This window comes from Callorhinus ursinus, unplaced genomic scaffold (assembly GCF_003265705.2).
Source record: "Callorhinus ursinus isolate GAN/ISIS: 27379988/994484 unplaced genomic scaffold, GSC_fseal_2.0 scaffold18, whole genome shotgun sequence".
Taxonomy (NCBI): domain Eukaryota; kingdom Metazoa; phylum Chordata; class Mammalia; order Carnivora; family Otariidae; genus Callorhinus; species Callorhinus ursinus.
In genome coordinates this window covers 17859550-17879421 of record NW_027397080.1, presented here as the reverse complement: position 1 = coordinate 17879421, position 19872 = coordinate 17859550, and the positions used below count along the sequence as shown (strand labels likewise).

At 53.7% G+C, this 19872-nt stretch overlaps 1 protein-coding gene across 5 annotated transcripts in view; it reads left to right on the top strand.

Moving 5' to 3' along the window:
- The window catches only part of LOC112811541 (mannosyl-oligosaccharide 1,2-alpha-mannosidase IC), a 170439-nt gene that overhangs the window by 134659 nt on the left and 15908 nt on the right, over window positions 1–19872 (top strand). For 4 of the 5 annotated variants that reach the window (XM_073903160.1, XM_073903159.1, XM_073903158.1 and 1 more), the window contains 3 exons: window positions 2651–2823; window positions 4070–4185; window positions 19130–19214. In XM_073903160.1, the coding sequence (XP_073759261.1) occupies window positions 2651–2823; window positions 4070–4185; window positions 19130–19214 (374 nt within the window). Of the gene's footprint in view, window positions 1–2650; window positions 2824–4069; window positions 4186–5159; window positions 7344–19129; window positions 19215–19872 lie in introns of those variants that run through there. The other variant, XM_025855658.2, reaches the window with a different exon arrangement.

The following is a 19872-nucleotide window of genomic DNA, read 5'->3' as shown; positions in this document are numbered from 1 at the left end:
ACACGGTCTTAGGGCAGTCTCGCCTTGGAAGTTATGTACAATTTGTATGAGGGATGTGCCGTCTATGCACTGAGACTGTACCCTTAGTTAAAAGGAAAATAGGGGTGATGTATCAAGCACCTGTGCTAAGTGTTCAACACTTGACCTTGCATCATTGCCGAACCTCACAACACAGATAAACTGAGGCCCAGAGAGGACTTGGCCAAGGTCCCTTGTGAGGGGCACAGAGTAGAGGGTCCTCCAGGCTTCCTGAGCCTAGCAGATTCCTTCTCCCCGAGCCCTTACCCCTGAGTGTACCTCTGCCATTCCTCCCCAGCACCCCTCCATTTATGGGGTCTTACCACCTCTGGCACCACCCCGTTTACCACCCTCTTTGAACCAAGACCACCAGAAAGCTCGAGAGCTTCTTGACCATCCCCACCTAACACTCGTTGCAGAATTATCAAATGCTAGAGTGAGGAGTCACATTAGAGAACATGAGCCTTGTCTTACACGTGGGGAAACTAAGTCAGCCCAGAGCAGGGAAGTGACTTCACCAAAGTCACACTGCACGTGAGTAGCTAAGCCAGGGTTAGAACCCAGGTCTTCTGATGCCCAGCTCCTTGTGTGCTGCCTCTCTAAACATTGCCCCTCAGAAAGAGCCCTCCCCCCAGGGCCCTGAGAGGTGCCCACTGCTCTGAGTGTAATCCCAGTCTTGGAGGAAAGGACCTAAAATTTGCCGTTGACCTGGCTCAAGTGCCAGTCGGCCACTCACCAGCGGGATGGCCTCTGTTTTCTCATCTGTTCATTGGGAACAATAACACAGGTCTCCTGGGATGAGAGAGAGGGTCCCATAGAAAGCACATTGCCGGCCGTCTTCAGCCCCAGCACAGAAGGCATGTGTTAGCTTGAAAGGTGTCTGTGACCCCTCCAGCCGAGTCCAGGTCTCTCGGAGCAGTTTTCATGAAGCCAGCAATTCACAAGGGGTCCTTACAACGGGTCTGTGATTCCCCTCAAAGAGGCAGAGCCGTAAACAGGAAATCCCAGGAATAATAAAAAGCTCACTATTTGGGACAATCAACCCAGACCATAAAAGACATCCGCTTAATAGAGCATGCGGTTCCAGCCAGCCCGCCTGTCCAAGGCCAGCCACGGCGGCCGCTCATGCCCCCACCCCGTCAGCAGCTGGGGCAAAACGGCTGTTTGCTAGCAGCCAGGAGGAGCTGCAAGCATCTGAGAACTCGAGGGGGCCAGGGTCTGGCTAATGGCACCCAGCACAGCCCTTCTGTGAAGCCGTCCATGGAAGAGTAGAATGTCCTGCAAAGCTCCAGTCGTCTCTTGAGGACAAACAACCCAGGGCCCCTCAGGGTCCTGACCTGATGGGAAGAAGGAAGGCACACTTAGGACCAGAGCCCGGCACTTGACTGACTCAGACAGGGTGTGCAGGCGCTGAAGGGTGGAGGAGCTGACCCCTCTGGCCTAGACTCGGGGCCTAGAGTCTCAGACCCAGGAGGGAAAGAGAGAGAGCACAGTCCAGGGAAAGGGCATCAGACAGATCCAGGGTCACACAGCTTTGCTGTGTTACCTTCGACAAATTACTTAGCCTCTCTGATCCTCAGCTTCCATATGCCTGAGAGAGGGACACTAACATCTACCTTAGCAAAAAAAACAGGAAACAAAAACAAACAACATTTGTGAAGGATCGAAATAATGTATCTAAAGCACCCAGCACAGCCCTTGAAATCAGAAGTAGTGGCTGTAGCAATGGTTATAATTATGGTCCTCCAGCAAATAGGAATGGCACCAAATTGTCCAAAAACAAACCACCCAAACTGACAAAAACAAAACTCGGGGCGCCTGGGTGGCTCAGTCGTTAAGCGTCTGCCTTTGGCTCAGGTCATGGTCCCGGGGTCCTGGGATCGAGCCCCACGTCGTCCAGCGGGGAGCCTGCGTCTCCCTCTGCCCGTTCTCTCTTTCTCTGTCTCTCTCGCTTCCCCCTCCCCTCTCTCTCTCATGTACTCTCTCTCAAATAAATAATAACCTTTAAAACAAAAAAACCCCTCAGACCTCATCAAGCCCTCTATCCGGCTGCCTCTGCCTGAGTGTGTGCCTTCTGGCAGCTCTTCCCCCATCTCCACCTCGGCAGCGTCCCAGCCTGTCAGCTCTGGAAGGCTGGTTCTGGGAGGTGCGAAAAGCAGTCGCCTCAGAAAGGGGTCCGTGGAGAAGCATCACCGTATATCAGCATGTTAAAGGATCTGATAAGTCTCGCAGACAGGAGACAATTTCATTTTATTTGACCCACTCTTCCCCAGGTGTCTTTAAACCTGAAATTCTTCCTTGGCTGGTTAACATCTTGCAGGGTTTATGTCTCAAAACACAGTTGGGGAACATCGCCCACACCTTTTCCTCCCCAGATTGCTGGGTAGTTCATCTGGACTCTCAGATTCTAAAACTGCAAAATGCTCGAGGCCTCAAGGGTCTTGCTTTGGCCTGCCTAGGCCAAGAGGGAAGCTGGGCACTTGCCAGCCTCAGCAGCGCAGGCAGGGTCCAGCCTGTGCCAGTCACCCTGCCAGGGCTTCCAGGCCACTGAGCGCGCTCCTGGGGCAGCTGGGTCCTGAAAAGCGGGGGGTGGGAGGTCTGACCCAGGCCCTCTGGTTGGTTCTGCCCACAGATACCAAACTGGGGCCCGAGGCCTTCTGGTTTAACTCCGGCAGAGAGGCCGTGGCCACACAGCTGAGCGAGAGCTACTACATCCTGCGGCCCGAGGTGGTGGAGAGCTACATGTACCTGTGGCGACAGACCCACGACCCCATCTACAGGGAGTGGGGCTGGGAGGTGGTGATGGTGAGTGCGCTGGGGCGGGGTGGTGACTGTGTGACAGGTGCCCTGAGAATTCAGTCAGGCTCCAAAGCGCCCTAGCTCGGGCGGGCATAGGGAGGAAGGTCACAGCAGGTTGACATCTGGTTAAGGTTCCAAATGCAAAGGGTCAAGGTGTGGTTGCAGAGCGAAAAGTCCCCGGCTGGGCCAAAGCAGGCCGGGAACTTATGAAGAGGGTTCTGGGCGCCCACAGCCTTTGGGGCCCAGGCTCCAGGGCCAGCAGACTTAGAGGGCTAAAGGCAGGGCATGAGCCAGAGGGGCCCAGAGCACGTGCGGTCACTGCTTTCTGACCCCAAGCCAGAGAAGATGGCTTTAGATTTCTCCTCTCAAACAGAAAAAAATCTGCCAGGCCAGCGGATCACCTCCCTCCTCTGCCCAAAGCCAGCCCAGCCCTGGGTGGCCCCCACCTGTCTCTGGGCTCTGCTCCCCAGCCCCCGTGTCTCCTCCACCAGCCTGCTTATTCCCAACCACCCAGCTGGAAACCTCCTGGCCCTCTATAGGGTAGGTGTCAAAGGCAGGTATGGAGAGTCCAGAAGGATGTCTCTTGAGGGATGCTAAGCCTTCTCTGTCCACCCCGCTTCCCAGCTTCTCCTAGGGCCCCCTGCTCTCAGAGCCATATACTGTCCTGGGGAAAAGAACCTCACCCACACTCACGCAGGGCACGAGCCCGCTCAGGTTCACATACATGGTTCATTGGCCAGAATCCCCCTGCTGCCCTGAAGCCCCTGGCTCTTGATCAGTGAAAGCCAAGAGTTTTGTGCTCCTGGGCCCAGCCCCCAGGCCCCTCAGTGTGTAAAAATGGCATCTATATACAAAAGGCAGACAGCACTTGGCCCTCCTACCTCTGGACGAGGGACCATATCTCCACAGGGACTCCGTGAGGTGTGCTAAGTCTAGTCCCCAAATCCCAGCCCTCCACTGCCTTCCTCTGTCCACCACTGTGGGTGAGTCTGTCAGATCAGCCTTGTTCCCTGAAGGGCCAAAAGAACATCCCCTAAGTTCAGACCAGGAGAAGAGCTCGAGCCAGCAGCCTGCTGGGACTAAGTTCTCGGCCCTGGGGGCAGGGCTGCTGAGCCCTGAGACAAGAATTTGGCTTTTTGCTTCCACAAATGCCAGGTGGTCCGGGCTTGCCTATTCATGACCTGGGCAGGCACAAGTCTTGGGGGGGGGGGGTCTCTTCTCCCTGGACCAAAGCTGCCCCCCTTTTCTTCAGGCCTTGGAGAAATACTGTCGAACGGAAGCTGGTTTCTCTGGGATCCAAGATGTGTACAGTAGCATCCCCAACCACGACAACAAGCAGCAGACTTTCTTTCTAGCGGAGACACTAAAGTGAGTTGGGTCTTGGCTGGCATTCTTTCCAGAGGGACCGGGACTTTCTTAGGGCCAGAGGGAGGAGGAGGGCGAGGCGTGGGGTCAGCAGTCCCTCCCTTCACCGACAGTCAGGTTCTGCCATCACAGGGGGCCCACGAGGGGTGGGGGGCCTGGGGTCCCCAGGGTGGCCCTCGGGCCAGGCCGGTTTCTCCCCTCAGGGAAAGACCAGACAGCACCCCACCTCCAAGTACTAGCGGTGTGCTAAGTTAGCTTCTGTAACCTGTCTCCTCGGGTCCCTTGGTTCTCTGAAACCATGTCTTCTTCTATAAAATGGCAGGAATGATGGTGACGGTGGTCACTCCTGTTGACCCTCCCTCGACAGTTTTGCTACTGCACTATTCCCTCGCTTTCTTGGGGTAGAAGTCAGCCACCCTGTTTCCTTGCTGTTCCCCAAAGCCGTCCCCCTGTGCTTAACCCCTTATGGTGGGTTGGAATGGTCTGTTCCTTTGGCTTGGGAAGCTGGAGTTCTGGAGTCACAACTCCCTGTTCATTTTAGTGCCCTAACATCTGCTTGAGTCTAGAGTCTCCCGGGGGGCACATCAGGGAGCAGCCCAAGAGTTTGGACGGGTGCAGTACTCAGGACACTGTGAAAAGAAAGAAGAATCTAGGCCGTAAGGGGGCCTGGCCGGCCTCTCCCACAGGTGGTAAAAGTACCTGAGTGAAGCCCGATAGGTAGGAAGCAACAGAGGGAGGGCAGGGGCAGAGCCAGCCTTAAACCAGGTCTGACTGCCCCAGATCTCAGTGCTGTCCTCAGCATCCACAGCTCCTTCCCTGGGACCAGTGCTGCAAACAGACTTGGGATCTCAAAACTCCCTGCACCCTTAGCCACAGGCCCGTGTTGCAGAGGCCTCCGAGATGGGTGGCCAACGGTCCCCTGTTCCCCAGAGCCCTGACCGGCTGTGTCGTGCTTCCCTCCCCGCCCCGGGGCACAGGTATCTCTATCTTCTGTTCTCTGAAGATGACATGCTCTCCCTGGAAGACTGGGTGTTCAACACAGAGGCCCACCCCCTCCCGGTGAACCACTCGGACAGCTCCAGCAGGGCTGGGGGCCGACTCTGACCCGTCTCCCTGCCGCGCCCGGGGCCCCGGAGGGCTGCCTTACCTTTTCAGGATTTGGGACTGTTCTCAAAGGGATTGGGAACGTAGGCCCCATTCCAGGCAGACCCAGGGCAGATGTGTCGGACAAGCAACTTCTTTTCCTCTGTGAGGAGACAGGACTTGGAGACGCAGCGATGTCACCCCAGGCCCAGACTTTCCTTTCTATGGAGAATTTCTATGAAACCCACTCACTTGCCATTCCAGGGCCCAGTGAATGGAGGTTTGCATATTGTCTCCATGCCTTTGATTCACTTCCTCTCATTTGGGGAGTTTTCTGTTCGTTTGTTTTGCTTGATTTTGCCTTTTCTCTGCAGTTGTGTTTTATCACAAATTATAAATATAGTTTCAAAATCATGTGCTTTCGAAAGCAGCATCTTGATAAACTAAACCTTAAAATGTTCGCACACAGAAACCTTGACCCCATTTTCTATATTTTAAATGCTTTTTGCCCAACATTTACTATATGTTCAACTACGTGGCATTTACCTTATAATTTGAGGAGGCGTTCCCTTTTGATTTGGGCCTAAGTGTTAACAAATCACTAGTGCCATTTTCATTATTGTAATGGAAAAATCTGTAAACTTACAATAAAAGAGTTTATTGAATAAGAAGTACGATTGGGTTCATTGCACATCAGTGACTCCTGGGAAAACCATGGCAATGTTCTCACCCGAAAAAATAATCAACCAGCAGTTGATTTAACATAAGTTTAGACTCCAACTTCTATTGCCTTCCCTTAAATTGGTCTTACAAATTCAGGAAGGGTGAAGCCAATCCTTTAAATGGAGTCGCATATTTATACTTCAGTCAAGGCTTGGAAGAGGCCCAGAGAGGGCCAGCAGCTTGTCTGTGGTCATGCAGCCAGGTAGAGGCAGAGGTGAGCCCAGTCACAACCCCGTGTCCATCTGTTCGCATTCACCAGATGCGTGCTGAGTGCCCGTAGGAGACCAGACACTGGGCTAGATGCCAGGGATACAGCTGGGAGTGAAGCAGTCACAAGCCCTGCCCTCAGGGAGCGTACAGCCAAGTGGGGGAAAGATAGACCATAAAGTAAACGGACAGATAAGTAACATGAGTGCAAGCCGTATGAAGTGCCACAGAGGAGATTTGGGGCCGAGACACTAGTGGCCAGGGCTGATCCGAGGGCATCAGGGAGAGCCTCTCTGAGCAGAAGACTTTCAAGCTGAGGCCTGGAAGATAAGAAGGAGCAGCAGGAGGAGTATCCCACAAACCCACTCTCCCCCTGCCCCCACCCACCCAGGGGCCCTAAACCTTGAGGCCATTATGCAGAGCGAGGTGTTCAGGCAGCTCGTCCCACAGCTGACCACACAGGGTAATTCTGAGCCCTCCTGCATGCTCAGCCACTTCAGTTTGGCTGTTACGAACTTGAGTAGTCCCTGAGGTATTGGAGCCAGGCCAAGTGACCTGGCTTTACGTCCCCGCAATGGGACCCCAGATAGGTCACCTCACCCCTCAGGCTACTCTTCCATCAAACAGAGGGAGGAACCTCCACCTCCCAAGGTTGCTGTGAGAATAAGCAGGGTCCCCTGGCGCCCTGACTGCGGGAAGTGCTTCCTCCTTACTCTGGAGACATAGATGCTTTCAGCAGCATCTTAAGCAGTGGTCAGGGCTACGGGTGAGCCGTCCCCATGGCAGACCCTGGTGTTTGGTGAGTAAGTCACTGCTTGAACCCAGGAAATCACTTCACTCTTGACGGGCTCTGGAGACCTGCCTGTGCCCATTTAAAAAACAAAACAAAACAGAAAAACCCACTGTGCGAGCATTGTGGAAAGGGTGAGGAATATCTTTATGCTAAGCAGAAAGAAAAGCCATCCACCATTCTACCCTCCAGAATGAATAGTTATATTTTCTTCCAGATCTTTTTCTATGAATGTACAGAATATATTTTGCAAACATGGTGTCATACTATGTATCCTGTTTTACTGTAATCTGCTTTTGCTCTTAACTATATACTGTGAGGATCTTTCCATGCCAACAAATACACATTTATCACTGTACCTGATTGTGGAGTGTTCCATTGTGTGCTGTATCATGCTTTCTGGATCTAATCCCCTATTTCTGGGCATTTGGGTTTGTGACAGTTTGGGCTCTCAGTTGCAAATAATAGAAAACAACTCTGTCTAACTTAAGCAAAAAAAAAAAAAAAGGAAGGAAGGAAAAAGAAAAAGAGAACATATTGAAATGCCTTGCGGGGATTCATGGGATCTCAGGAGAGTGACCAGTCAGACCAAAATGACAGGAAGAGGGTGTGGCCGGGAATCCAAGCTGCAAGAACCAAGGGGGCAGTCTCCCCAGTACCCCCTGAAGACAGGTCACTTCAAACCTTTCCAGAGCCCACGGTCTCCCTTCAAAGAAGCGGACTTCCCATTGGCCTAGCCTGGGTCACGTGCTCCCAGCAGGTGGAGGGTGGGGCATCTTGACTGACAGACCCACCGGGACCCCGTGCAATGCCCCACAGGCTGTTCCCCGGAGAAGAAATCGAGGTTTGCTACCAAAATAATGAAGCCACGCGCTGGTGAAGGCAAAACACCAGGACTGTTCGCAGGTTCTGCTTTGATTCTTTTCAGTATTATAAAGAGAGTTATGAAAGCATCCTTGACCATCCCCCTCTCCCCTCTCCTTCAGCTCCTCAGAGTCAACTCCTGGAATGTCTCTCCATTGCAAAGCCACTTGGCAGTTCCCCAAGGCCCCGGGCTCCCCCGCTGGGCCCATGGTGCTGTCTCCCCCTCTCCTGCCACCAGCCTTCGGTCTTCCGCATTATCGCTGGGGGCAAATTGTAAAAATGAACATTACAAAATTCATCCCCCAGGAGGGTCGTTGCAGGTGGAGAAATAGCATCCTTTTGGCAAGTTAACTCCATTCCAGGAATAAAGATAAGTAAGACCCAAGGTAGACTGAGAGGAGAGAGAAATTAAGGGATGAGTCATCCTCAGGGAAGGAGGAGCCACAGAATCCCGGTTCTGGAACCAGTCCCGGCAACAGACTCTCCTTCCCCCGCCAAGGGTCAGCATGCTGCCAGTCCCTTTTGAAGTCTCGTCGGATGGAACCACCTTTTGCACCTGTTTTCTTCATGGAGGGGCGTGATGCTGGTTCCTGCCCTGAAAGCTTTATTAGCAGCTAGCTGCAGGCACTGAGGCCTGCAGAGCACCACACCCCTGAGAAGCAGGACAGAGTCCTCCAGATGCTTCCTTTTAAATGACTGCGTTTGTTTAGATGCTTTGTACAGCACCTGGTGTCCAGGGCAGTTTGCAGAGTTCAAAAACCAAATGCACTGGAAAGAAAAGCAAAAACAGAAAATCTGATTTAAAGGCAGCATCTTTGAGACCCACGGTGTGAATCTCAGTTCTGCCTCCTTTGCTTTGGGGAGGGGACCTCTTCGAGGTTTGCGAAGGTGCTGGAGATGGGGAAGGGCCAGCTCGTCCCAGCTACCCCACTGGGGCTCTGTCCTTGGAAATATGCTCGTTGATTATGTGGCACAGAGATGCTCAGCCGTCTGTGACTAAAGCTTAATCACACGCTAATGGGGGTGCTAATGCTATTTTTTTATATCCAAAAATATCTGTTTGGTTCCCTATATTTGGAACAATATTTTGATCTTGCTCCTCCTGTCTCTTAAGACAGAGCTTTTCAAACTTGAACGTGCAGCTGAATCACCTGGGGATCTTGTTAAAATGCAGATTCATATTCAGTGGGTCAGGCACGGAGCCTGAGCTCCTTTGGTTCTAACAAGCTCCCAGGAGATGCTGATGCTGTCGGGCCTCAGACCACACTGAATAGCAAGGCCTCAGCTAATGCCCACTCCTTTGGTTTCTGCTCTTTATTTGCATCCATGGAGGGGCGCCTGGGTGGCACAGTCGGTTAAGCTTCCAACTCTTGGTTTCAGCTCAGGTCCTGATCTCAGGGTGGTGAGATCGAGCCCTGTGTCAGGCTCACGCTCAGCATGGAGTCTGGTTGAGATTCTCTCCCTCTCCCTCTGCCCCTCCTGCTCGTGCTCTCTCTCTCTCTCAAGTAAATCTTAAAAAAAATTATTTGCATCCATGGAGTCATAACATTCCCTGAGTGGAGGGGCTCAGGTGTTGGGATGGCATCTCGCTTTGGTGGCAGAGGAAGCTGTCACCTGCATCAGCGGCTGCCCGCCCCTCCAACACAGTGTGGACCAGACAGGAGCAGGCTTGCTGGTGGCTTAGCACAATGCTGTCCAGTAGAACTTTCTGTGGTGATGGAAATACTCTATCTCTGTGCTGTCCAATAGGGTGGCCACGGGTGGATATTGAACACTTAAAATGTGGCAAGTGCAAGTGAGGATCTAAATTTAAAATTTTATTTCATTTTAATTAAATTTAAATAGCCATATGTGGTCCCTGGGCGCCATTTTGGACAGTTCAGTTCTAGAACCTAGAAAGCCAGTCCTCTGCTCACTGACTCCCTGCCCCACTGGACCCTCCACCACCTGCATCATTACAAAACTAATCTTAGCACAAAATATATTGTTTGGGAAGGTGAGGGTTCTCTTGGACATACCTGGTTATTTTTATACGCATTCCAGCCTCTCTTTTCCACAACAGCCTCTGGTTTTTGTTTTGTCTTGTTCTCACCCACTGTGTATCTGTAAATCTGCGTGCATTAGGTCAAGTTGAAGATAAGAAAGGCAGAACTGGAGAGGGTGAGCACAGACTGACTGAAACCATGACCTGCCCTTTCCTGGGCTGTGTGACCTTGGGCAAGCCCCTTAACCTCTCTGAGCCTCCGCCTGTCGCTGTGGAAAGGGAGGGTGATTTCGAGGGTTAATTGAGCTCCCCAGTGTAGTAACTCAATACATATAGTAATGATCGTTACTGCTATTATGTGAACGCTCTCTGTAAACTAGAAAACGCTGGTGTCAAAAATCCTTCTTTTTAAACAAAATGCTCTGAAACTTGGAGGAAACTACATCAACCAGGCCCAGGAGACAACCCAAAATCTCAAAGCAATAAATCTGAACATTTTCCGCTTTTCACATTGAGCAAGCATTTTGCCGTTAGCCCTGAATCTATGAAATTGGGAAACTGGGGTAAAGATCCAAGGGCTTCCAGGGGCTGGCCTGGTTGGCGGGGAGCAGGTGGGGCTCCCCCCGACCCTCCACCCTCCCCACCCCCCCATCCTCCCACCCCCACTGCTCAGGCAGGGGTGGGGCTTAAGGAAGATGCTGGGAGCTTGCCCAGAATCTAGCAGAGGCCCTCTGCTTGCAGGGCCGGTGGGGGGCGGGGGGTAGTGGGAGAGGTCCCGTTCATCTTTCCTCTTCAGAACACACCTGGTGAATCCTTCCTACAACTCCGACAGGGAGGCATGGCAGGCAGAGATTTACAGAGCGGGAAACTGAGGCTTAGGTCAAACAGTTGTTCCCGGCCTCTGGGCAGATGCCCACAGTGGTCCCCCCACCACACCCTTCCTCTCCCCTCCTCACGTAAATGACCCCAAATCTAGGGTGGCCCTTATCCTGCTCATGACATTTGCTCATGACAGTTTAGTTCTTAAACCTGTTGTTCCGGCACATTAATTAACAACGCCCCCTTTGCTCTCAAAAGTGTCCCAATTTGGACAACAAATTATGAGCCCTCCCTGGTATAAGTGTAAAGAATGGTAACTGAGATCTGTCTCCCAGAAGCCTTCGGTGTTTTAGAGAATGGTAAAACTCAACCCAGAAAAGCCTGCAAATAGCCCAGAGATTCTTTCCTTTGGAAACCAATCTAGAATTGCCCATGTTCTCATATACCTCCATGTATTTCCATCTCTGCCCCTCTTGCCTGGACTGTCCTCTGCCGCCGGGGTATGCCTACTAAACTCCTCAAGGCTGCCCTCAATGTCACCTCCTCCAGGAAGCCTTCCCTGACCTCTCCCTACCCCTCCATTGAAACAGGCACGTGCACACACGTGCACGCCCACACCTCAACTTCCCTTTCCCAAGGCTTTGGATTTATTGGCCAACCTTGCAATCATCAGGGGTGTGGCTGTCTCCCTGCCCTGACCCTCAGGAGCCCCTTGCCACCAGTCACTATTCCCTTGGGAGTTCCCCTGAGACCTGGGGCGGAAGGTTCTGCTTTAGCCCACAGAATGATCCAGCATTGGGCAATCATTAGATCCGTGGTTCTCAGAGTATGGAAGCTGGGTCTGGGGCACCGGCAGCAACAGGAGCTTGTTAGAAATGCAAGTTCTCAGGCCCTGCCCCAGACCTTCAGAGGTCATGCGGCTCACTGCCCAGGCCACCGTTCCAGAACCCTCCAGGCTTTGTAATTCCACAGGAGGCCATTAACCGTGTCTGCCGGGCAGTGGGCAAGGTGCTGCCGCTGCAGCTTCGACAAGACAGACAAGGTCCCCGCCCCCGTGGGGCTTCCAGGCCCGTGGCAGGGTGGGGCCGGCATGCAGACGGAGCTCGGTGCTGGGGAGGCCACAGGCAGGGGACATAGGCGAGTGACGGGGGGACACTGGAGATGGGGAGCAGACCTGTGTGACACACCATTCCAGGCAGCGGGAACAGCAGGTGCAAAGGCCCAGAGGTAGGAAGTACGGGGGCACCTGAGGAGTGGGAGGGCAGCATCGAATGCAGGGCGCTGTGCAGTGGGTCGGAGCAGGTCAGATGGACCGGGCTCCATCCTGCAGGGCCTCGAGTCTGATTTTAATCTGCAGAGTCTGATTTTAATCTGAGCAGCAAGAAGCCAGGAAGAGGTTAAAGCAGGGCCATGAGATGACCTGCGGCACATCTGTGCAAGTTTCCTCTGACTTCTGAGGGGAGAGGCCTCCGGCTCATCTCCCCCTTACCTACGTCTCAGTGGAAACCCTTCTCCGCTTCCGAAGCAGGAGCGGCTGAGACTGGTCCCCCCGGGAGTACCGGGGAAGCAAGGGCCTCCTGCCCTGTGTTTCCATGGTGCTCTGGACTCTTCCCATCTGGAGGGGAACCGGAGACTTCAAGGCACCGCAGCCTCTCCTTTGACTTCTGTTCCTGCAGCTTCCCCTCCCCTCTGTGGCCCCACTCCTGTCAAGCAGGTCCAGCTGCGCTTTTGAAAATTGAAGCTGCTTCCTCAGATGGCCCTTCTCCTCTGCCAGCCTGTGTGGAGCCAAGGCTGTTTTCTGGCTCCGGGGCCTTCTCTTTTCCCTTTGGAATCTTCTGGATCTGGGGCAGGTAGGATGCCAGTGAGTTCTGGGTCTCAAACACCATTTTCCATCTGCCTTCACCCCTTCCCCAGGGGCAATTCGAACCAGGAGATGACCTTCCATGGAGCGTCCTGCACAGGCTTCGATCTGTGTCCCCTGGTTGCACCCTTACCCTTTGCTGTGTCACCTTTCCGGCTTCACATGTTCTCCCAGCGTGAGGCTCCCCACCTACAATGGCCATGTGGCCTTGGCACCTTCCCTGTCCCAAGCTGACCTGATCACCAAGGGGGCCACCCTGACTGCCGCCACCCACTGTGGTTTAGGACCCTCCCCGCGGGGCCTGTCCGTGCTCCCTAGGGAAGACATCTGCCCTGCTTTCTGATGTACTGCCTCTCCGTCTGGGAAATCTCTCTGGGATCTCTCCTGCTGAAGAACAGACAGACGTGTCCAACCGTCTAATCCCATCTCACCAGAGGCCGGGAGCTATCTGCCTCCTCTCTCTTTCATCTTTGTCTCTACATCCTTGATCTTTCTCTTAAGGAAACCCTTCATCCCTCCAGCTCAATCACTGTGTCTTCCTTTATTTGAGTTTTATTTTTCCATGGCTCCAGGGTTTTAAATTAGTCCCATTTTTCCTTGAGCCTTTACTTTTTAAATTTTTTTAAAGATTTTATTTAGTTATTTGACAGAGAGAGCACAAGCAGGGGGAGCAGCAAAGAGGGAGAAGCAGGCTCCCCGCTGAGCAGGGACCGCCCGCCCCCCCCCCCATGCAGGACTCCATCCCAGGACCCTGGGATCATGACCTGAGCGGAAGGCAGACGCTTAACGGACTGAGCCACCGAGGCGCCCCTTTCTTGAGCCTTTAAGTGAATCTTTTTTTCAAAGACTTTATTTACTCATTTGAAAGAGAGAGCACGCACAAGTGCAAGTGGGGGTGGGACAGAGCGGGGGGGAGGGACAGGCAGACTCCTTACCCTCCTTGCTGAGCGGAGCCCCATAAGGGGCTCAATCCCATGACCCTGAGATCATGACCTGAGCCAAAATCCAGTGGTGGCTCAACAGACTGAGCCACCCAGGTGCTCCCAAATGAAACTTTTTTTAAAAGAACTTTTTTGGGGGGCACCTGGGTAGCTCAGTCGGTGGAGCCTCCGACTCTTGGTTTCAGCTCAGGTCATGATCTCAGAGTCGTGGGATCGTGCCCCGAATCATGTTCCGCACTTAGTGTGGAGTCTGTTTGGGACTCTCTCTCCCTCTCTCTCTGCTCTTCCCCCCTGCCCCTTCTCTCTCTCAAATAAATAAATACATCTTTAAAAAATAAATAAAAATAAAAGAATTTATTTTGTTTAAGTAGGCTCCATGCCCAGCATGGAGCCCAGCAGAGAGAGGGCTTGAACTCACGACTCTGAGATCAAGACCTGAGCCAAGATCAAGAGTCTGACACTTAACCGACTGAGCCACCCAGGCGCCCCTTAAAAGAATTTTTCCACTGAGGGATAGTGTAGACACAGTCACATGTGTAAAAGTCACTAATCTTAAGTGCACAGCTCCAGGAATATTCACCTGTGTACCCATTCATGTAGCCTCCCCTCCCATCAAGATAGAGAATATTCCCAGCATCCAGAGAGCTCCCTCCTGCTCTCTGCCAGTACCCGCCATCCCTGGAGTGAACCCTGTGCTGACCTCTTCTACCACGGACTGATTTCAGGCACGTGGCCTTTGCATTCCCTCTCAGTCTTCAGATTATAGGCATTCCACTGAGTTTTCGGTCTCAAATTTATAGACAACTTATAACAACTTATGTCCTATATACTCAGGGCTCTAATGCTTTTTTATCTGGTCATCATAAAGCCCTTTTCTACCCCTCTGGGGGTGCGGTGCGCGAGTAAGCACCTCGGGGCACCCTGAGACACGGCCTTCCCGTGGTAGGGGGCCAGCTTTTCCCGGCTTGCCCAGAACTCTGGCTGCTTTTCAAACTGAGCAACCCCCAGCCTCGGCACCCCTCAGTCCTGGACAAACCGGGAGCTCGATCACCCCAACCCCTGTTCTCTCCTTGGCCCTGGGCACAGTTCAGAGCAGACGAGTTTGGGGCTGTTGACCCAGCACCATCTTCCCGGGCTCAACACTAACCATTGGGAAGCCCCCAAATGTCCAACTCATTTCTTGGGGCTTGCATGAAACTCGCCTGTCTTTGCATTTGAGAGCCTCAGCCTCCAGTCCTGAATGAGCAACAGGATTGGTGGAAGGGTGTTTTTATAAGAGGGAAAAATTCTTCTGGATTTGGCATTCACTGCTGAGCACTCCAAAAAACCCCACCCAGGAAACTCAGCGAGTACCCGCTCCAGCCCAGGGACACGCCACCCCGATGGCGCATCAGAGCCACTGGGCTGTCGAGCGGCTCCAGCGGCAGGCAGGCGACACAGCCCAGGACCCCTGCGGCCATGGCGCTGAGAATAAAGCTGTCCACGCGGGGGCCTTTCCTGACCCCAGGAAATAAACCTGCCTGGACAGGACGAGAGAGCCTAGCCAAAGACAGTCGGGACCCCCACAATTCATCTCTTTTCTGGCTAGTCCTGGCATCAGCCCTGTGCCTGAGAATCCAACCAAAGCCCCTCAGCACTCAGAGGCACGGCCACATCTGTGGCCACGTACCAGCCGCCGAGGCCACGCAAACCAAAGGCCTCTTCTCTCTTCTTCAATGAGCTCATTCAATCCTGTGGCTTTAGTGTCATTTATAGGCTGGTGACTCGAAAGTTTACGGTCCCCATAGCTCACAGCTGCAGACTCCTGCACATGCCCCCTCCCCAACACTGCACTCCACACGAGGCTTGGGGTCACGTCCACACGGCAGCCTGGGCCTCTCAGGCTTTTCCATCTCGGGAAGGGCACCACTGTCTGCTGGACACGGGCTGCGCTACCCCCACCCCCGGCCCAGGGCCCCGATGCCTTTGGGGCTGAGACTGAACCAGCCCCCCCACTCCCTCTGTCTACTCCTGCTCCCCTCAGTCTGTTCTCTACCCAGAAACCAGAAAGGTCTTAAAAACAAAAAACAAAAAAACAAAAAACTTCAGCTTTATTGGGACATAATTTTTATGCCATAAACTTCACCCATTTAAAGTATACAATTCGTGTTTTTGTAGTATATTCACAGATTTGTACAACCATCACCATAATCTCCTTTTAGAACATTTAGACCCCAAAAAAGAGGCTTTGTGCCCATTAACAGCCACTCCCTACCCCCACTCCCGTGCCAGGCAACCACGAATCTACTTTCTGTCTCCAGATTGGCCTTACTGGACCTGCCATATTAATGGAATCCTACAATACCCTACAATCCTACAATTGTGTCTGGCTTCTTTGTTTCAGTGTGATGTTTTTGAGGTTTGTCCATGTTCTAGTATGTAGTGGTGCTTTGTTCCATCTTATTGCCCCAAAATCTCCGTTGCGTGGATCTGCCACATTTTGTTTATCTACTCATCAGTGGAGATGAAGGTTGTCTCTCCTTTTTGGCTATTAGAAAAGTCTGTTTAAAGACACATCAGGTAACTACATTGGAATTAAAATAAAAAGCTTAATTAAAAAAATAACAAAAACAAGTGACACATCACTCCCCTCCTTAAAACCCTACAATGGTTTCTTTTTTTTTTTTTTAAAGATTTTATTTATTTATTTGACAGAGAGAGACACAGCGAGAGAGGGAACACAAGCAGGGGGAATGGGAGAGGGAGAAGCAGGCCTCCCGCCAAGCAGGGAGCCCGATGTGGGGCTCGATCCCAGGACCCTGGGATCGTGACCTGAGCCGAAGGCAGACGCTTAACGACTGAGCCACCCAGGCGCCCCCCTACAATGGTTTCCATTGTATCCAACTACAGCTTGTTGCCTCGGCCCACAACGTCCGTGGGGCCCCGGCTCTCTCACCAGCCCTTCCTGTTTCTCCACACAGCCCGCCCTGCCTTCCACACGTTTCCTGAACACACCAGGGTTGTTTCCTCCTCAGGGCCTCTGCACTGGCCCCTTGGCCTGAGATGCCCTCCCTTCGGCTCTCCCTTCTTTCCTTTCCTCCTGGGGAAGCTGCCTGCCCCCTGCCTGTCTCACCCCTTCACGGTTACCATTATCCGAAATGATCTTCTTTGCGTGTGTATCACCTCTCTCCCCCTGCTAGAATATTTGGCTCCAAAAGAGGACGTACCTCGTCTGTCTTCACTACTGTGTGCCAGGAGCCTAGACTAGTTCCGGGCACACAGTAGGGCCTGAGCTTGTCGAGAGGCCCCCGTGGTCTGGGCAGGTAAAGCCTCCCCTTTCCCGAGTGGCATTTTGCTCCCAAATGCTGGTCCTGTGATTGACCAGCAACATGTCAGGGGTTGGGTTCAGAGCAAATAACCCCTCTGCCTGTCCAGGCTCCTCGAGTTAGAGGAGAAGCACAAAACCCAGCACCAGATGGCTTTCCTCCCCCTTGGACCCCAGCTCATTATCCTCCTAGAGCTGCAGTCGAAAACCCTACTTTGATCTTCTCCCTGGAGAGCAGGGGCCCCTCCCCAGCGAGTCTGCCCCAGCGAAACAGCAAGCGGAAGAGAGGATGCTACTGGAGGGCAGGCAGGCGTGTGCATGTGCGTGTGTGTGTGTGTGTGTGTGTGTGTGTGTGTGTGTGAGAGAGAGAGAGAGAGAGAGAGAAAGAGAGAGAGCACACAGGCCAGGATATGAGGCAGTGACCCTGGCCTTGCGTATTCTTCCAGCGGCGGATGGAGCGCCCGGGGGTGTCTGCACCAATGCCCCCTGTGGACACAGCAGGGAGGCGAAGGACCCTCCCTCCGGAGTCGGAAGGAAGCCTCCGTGGCTGAATGTCCCACTCTTCAGATGACTCTGTTGTCTTGAGGATAAAGTCCAAGCTTTTCACAAGTCACGTGGAGCCCCAGCCTGTTTCTCCTGCCCCTCCCTTCACACTCCCTCCCTGCTCAAATCCTCATCATGCCAGAGACATGCCATTGACGTTCATGCCGCCATGCCTTTGCCTCTGCTCTTCCTGCCCCTGGAATGATCTTCCCCTGGTGCTCTGACTGGTGACCTCCTGAACTCAGGCCTGGCTGGCCTTCCACTCTGTGAAGCCTCTTCTGGCCCCTCTTAAGAGTCACGGGGACCCTCCTCTGCATACATCCCTTTCTCCGATCACTTACCTCCGGGGAAGGTGGGGGGGGTCATAGTACCCACTGACTTGTCTAGAAGAGCAGATTCCACTTGTCTTCTCTTGTGGATCCCCAATGCCCAGAACCAAGCACAGAAGACCCTCCATAAACATGTGTTGAACGGGCGTAAGAATGATTTCCCTACTCACCTGGGAGCCCCTCAAGGACATAGCCAGCATGCCACTTACTTTGATGTAATTTCCACTTGCCGCTACTCCCAAACACCACCCTTGCCCACTCAGGGCCCAGAGACAAGGTGCCAAAAGGCCCCTGCAGCGCCACTGCTGACCAGAGCGACCCTCCTGGCCCCATCTCTCAAGGCCCAGCCTTGCCCAGGTCCTTCATTTGGAGACAAGCCTCCTGGGAAGGGTGCCACCAGTGGGACACCTAGTCCAGCTCCATTGCCCAAGCCCAGAGCTGTCTTCCCAGAGCTGGGTCCCAACATGGATCCTTCTCCCAGAGGCTCACTGATCTAAGTCAAGTCTTGTAAACCCACCCCTCCTCCAGCACCCTCCCAATCCCAGCAGCCCATCTCCCCAGCCCTGGGCCATGGAGATCAGTGGGGTGTCTGTGTCTTTAACAAGAACCAAGTGTAATACATAAAAGTATTCTGGCAAAGAAAACTTCCCTCATTTATTTTCCAGGGGCCTTGGCTCATCAATCTTCCCCTCCTAACCTGCTTTGTGCTCTGTTAGCTTTGCTTCCTGATAGAGCAGAATTTGGTTTTCTAATAGCATCTGTCATATGCAGGGTGTCCCCAAACATTAGCGGTAATGAGTTGGAAGTAGCATAGTTGGAAGTCTTCAGGAGCCAACAGCAGATGTCAGCCCCTCCGTGGGTCCCCCTGAGGCTTTGGGGCCAGAGCACTGGGTTAAAGCTAGGTCCAGAGCCCACAACTCTCGGTCCCCAGGAATCATTCGTCCAAAAGACATTAGAGTGCTGACCATGTGTCAGGTCCTGTGTGGGCTCTGGGAAGATGGGGCCCTGCCCACAGGGTGCTGTCATGGTTGGTTATCCATGAAGGACAGAAGTGGTGGTAGAAGAAAGTCCTCACCCCCAATCATTAGGCTGGGCCATCCCCTGGGAGGTGGCAGGGCATGAGATGGGGACTCAGACCTGGGTGGGCAAACAATCCTCACCTCAGTGGGTTGCTTGAGAACAAATAAAAGCATAAAGTACCCAACACCAAGTCCAGCACATAGTGGTCCCTCCAGCATCTGGGACCTGACAGGTGCACATGGACTGGGGTTGGCAGTGATCAAGGATGGTGCTGCTGCTCGCCCGGGGCCAGGGTTCTTGACTGGAGGCTTGGGCGGTTTCTGCCCTCTCCTGGGAAAGACAGAGCCATCCCCGGGCTCCTGGAGACCTTCAAATAATGGAAGAGGGCCCCAGTGGAACCAAGGCTTCTGGAGACAGGAACCAAAAGTATTGGCAGATCCAAAAGTATTTTTTCAAACTCCACCCGCCCCCATTCCCAGGTCCTCCTGCAGGCATGCCAAGAGCTGCTCTCTAGAAAAATCGCTCCTGTGGTGGTGCCATGTCCAGCAGAGGAGAGGGAAGCTGGTAAGTCACAGTCTGGCCTTGCCCATGCCAAGGGGCTGCCAGCCCCACCAACCCAGGTATTTCTTCCGCACCACAATCCACGGGGAGGGCCTCTTTTGACTCCCCCTTACAGGTGAGGACATTCTGGCCCCAGCAGGTGAGGGTTTCAGGGCCCCGGCCCCTGCGGGTGGCCTTGTACAGGTCCCTCCCCCGCTCCCCGCCCCGCGATTGTGCAGAAGTGGAAGTCTGTGGACCCTGAAGGGCATGGAGTAGGGGCAGGACTTCCTTTGTAGGTTTTCATTCTTCTAGAGGACAGACGACGGTTTAGAAAGCAGGTGGGATAAGGGTGGAGAGGGGGGTGTTCCCCCTCAAGCCTCCCTCACGTCTGCCAACAGAGGGGGACACGAAGCCTGGTGGCCCGGAGTCCCCTCCCCGACAAGCTTCGGAGGTGCGGACGCCCCCCACCCCCACCCCCACCCCCACCCCCACCCCCACCCCCACCCCCGCCGCCTCCCAGGCCTCCGCCCGACGGGACCGAACGCCGAGGCCCCGCTTTCATTTTGGGAGCCGAGGTGCAGGCCGGGCTGGGAGGCGGGCGGCGGGGAGTCCCCGGTAGGGCGCCCCCTGACACCACCGAGCCCGCACCCGCCCCACGGCCCGGCGGCCGCCCCGCCCCGCC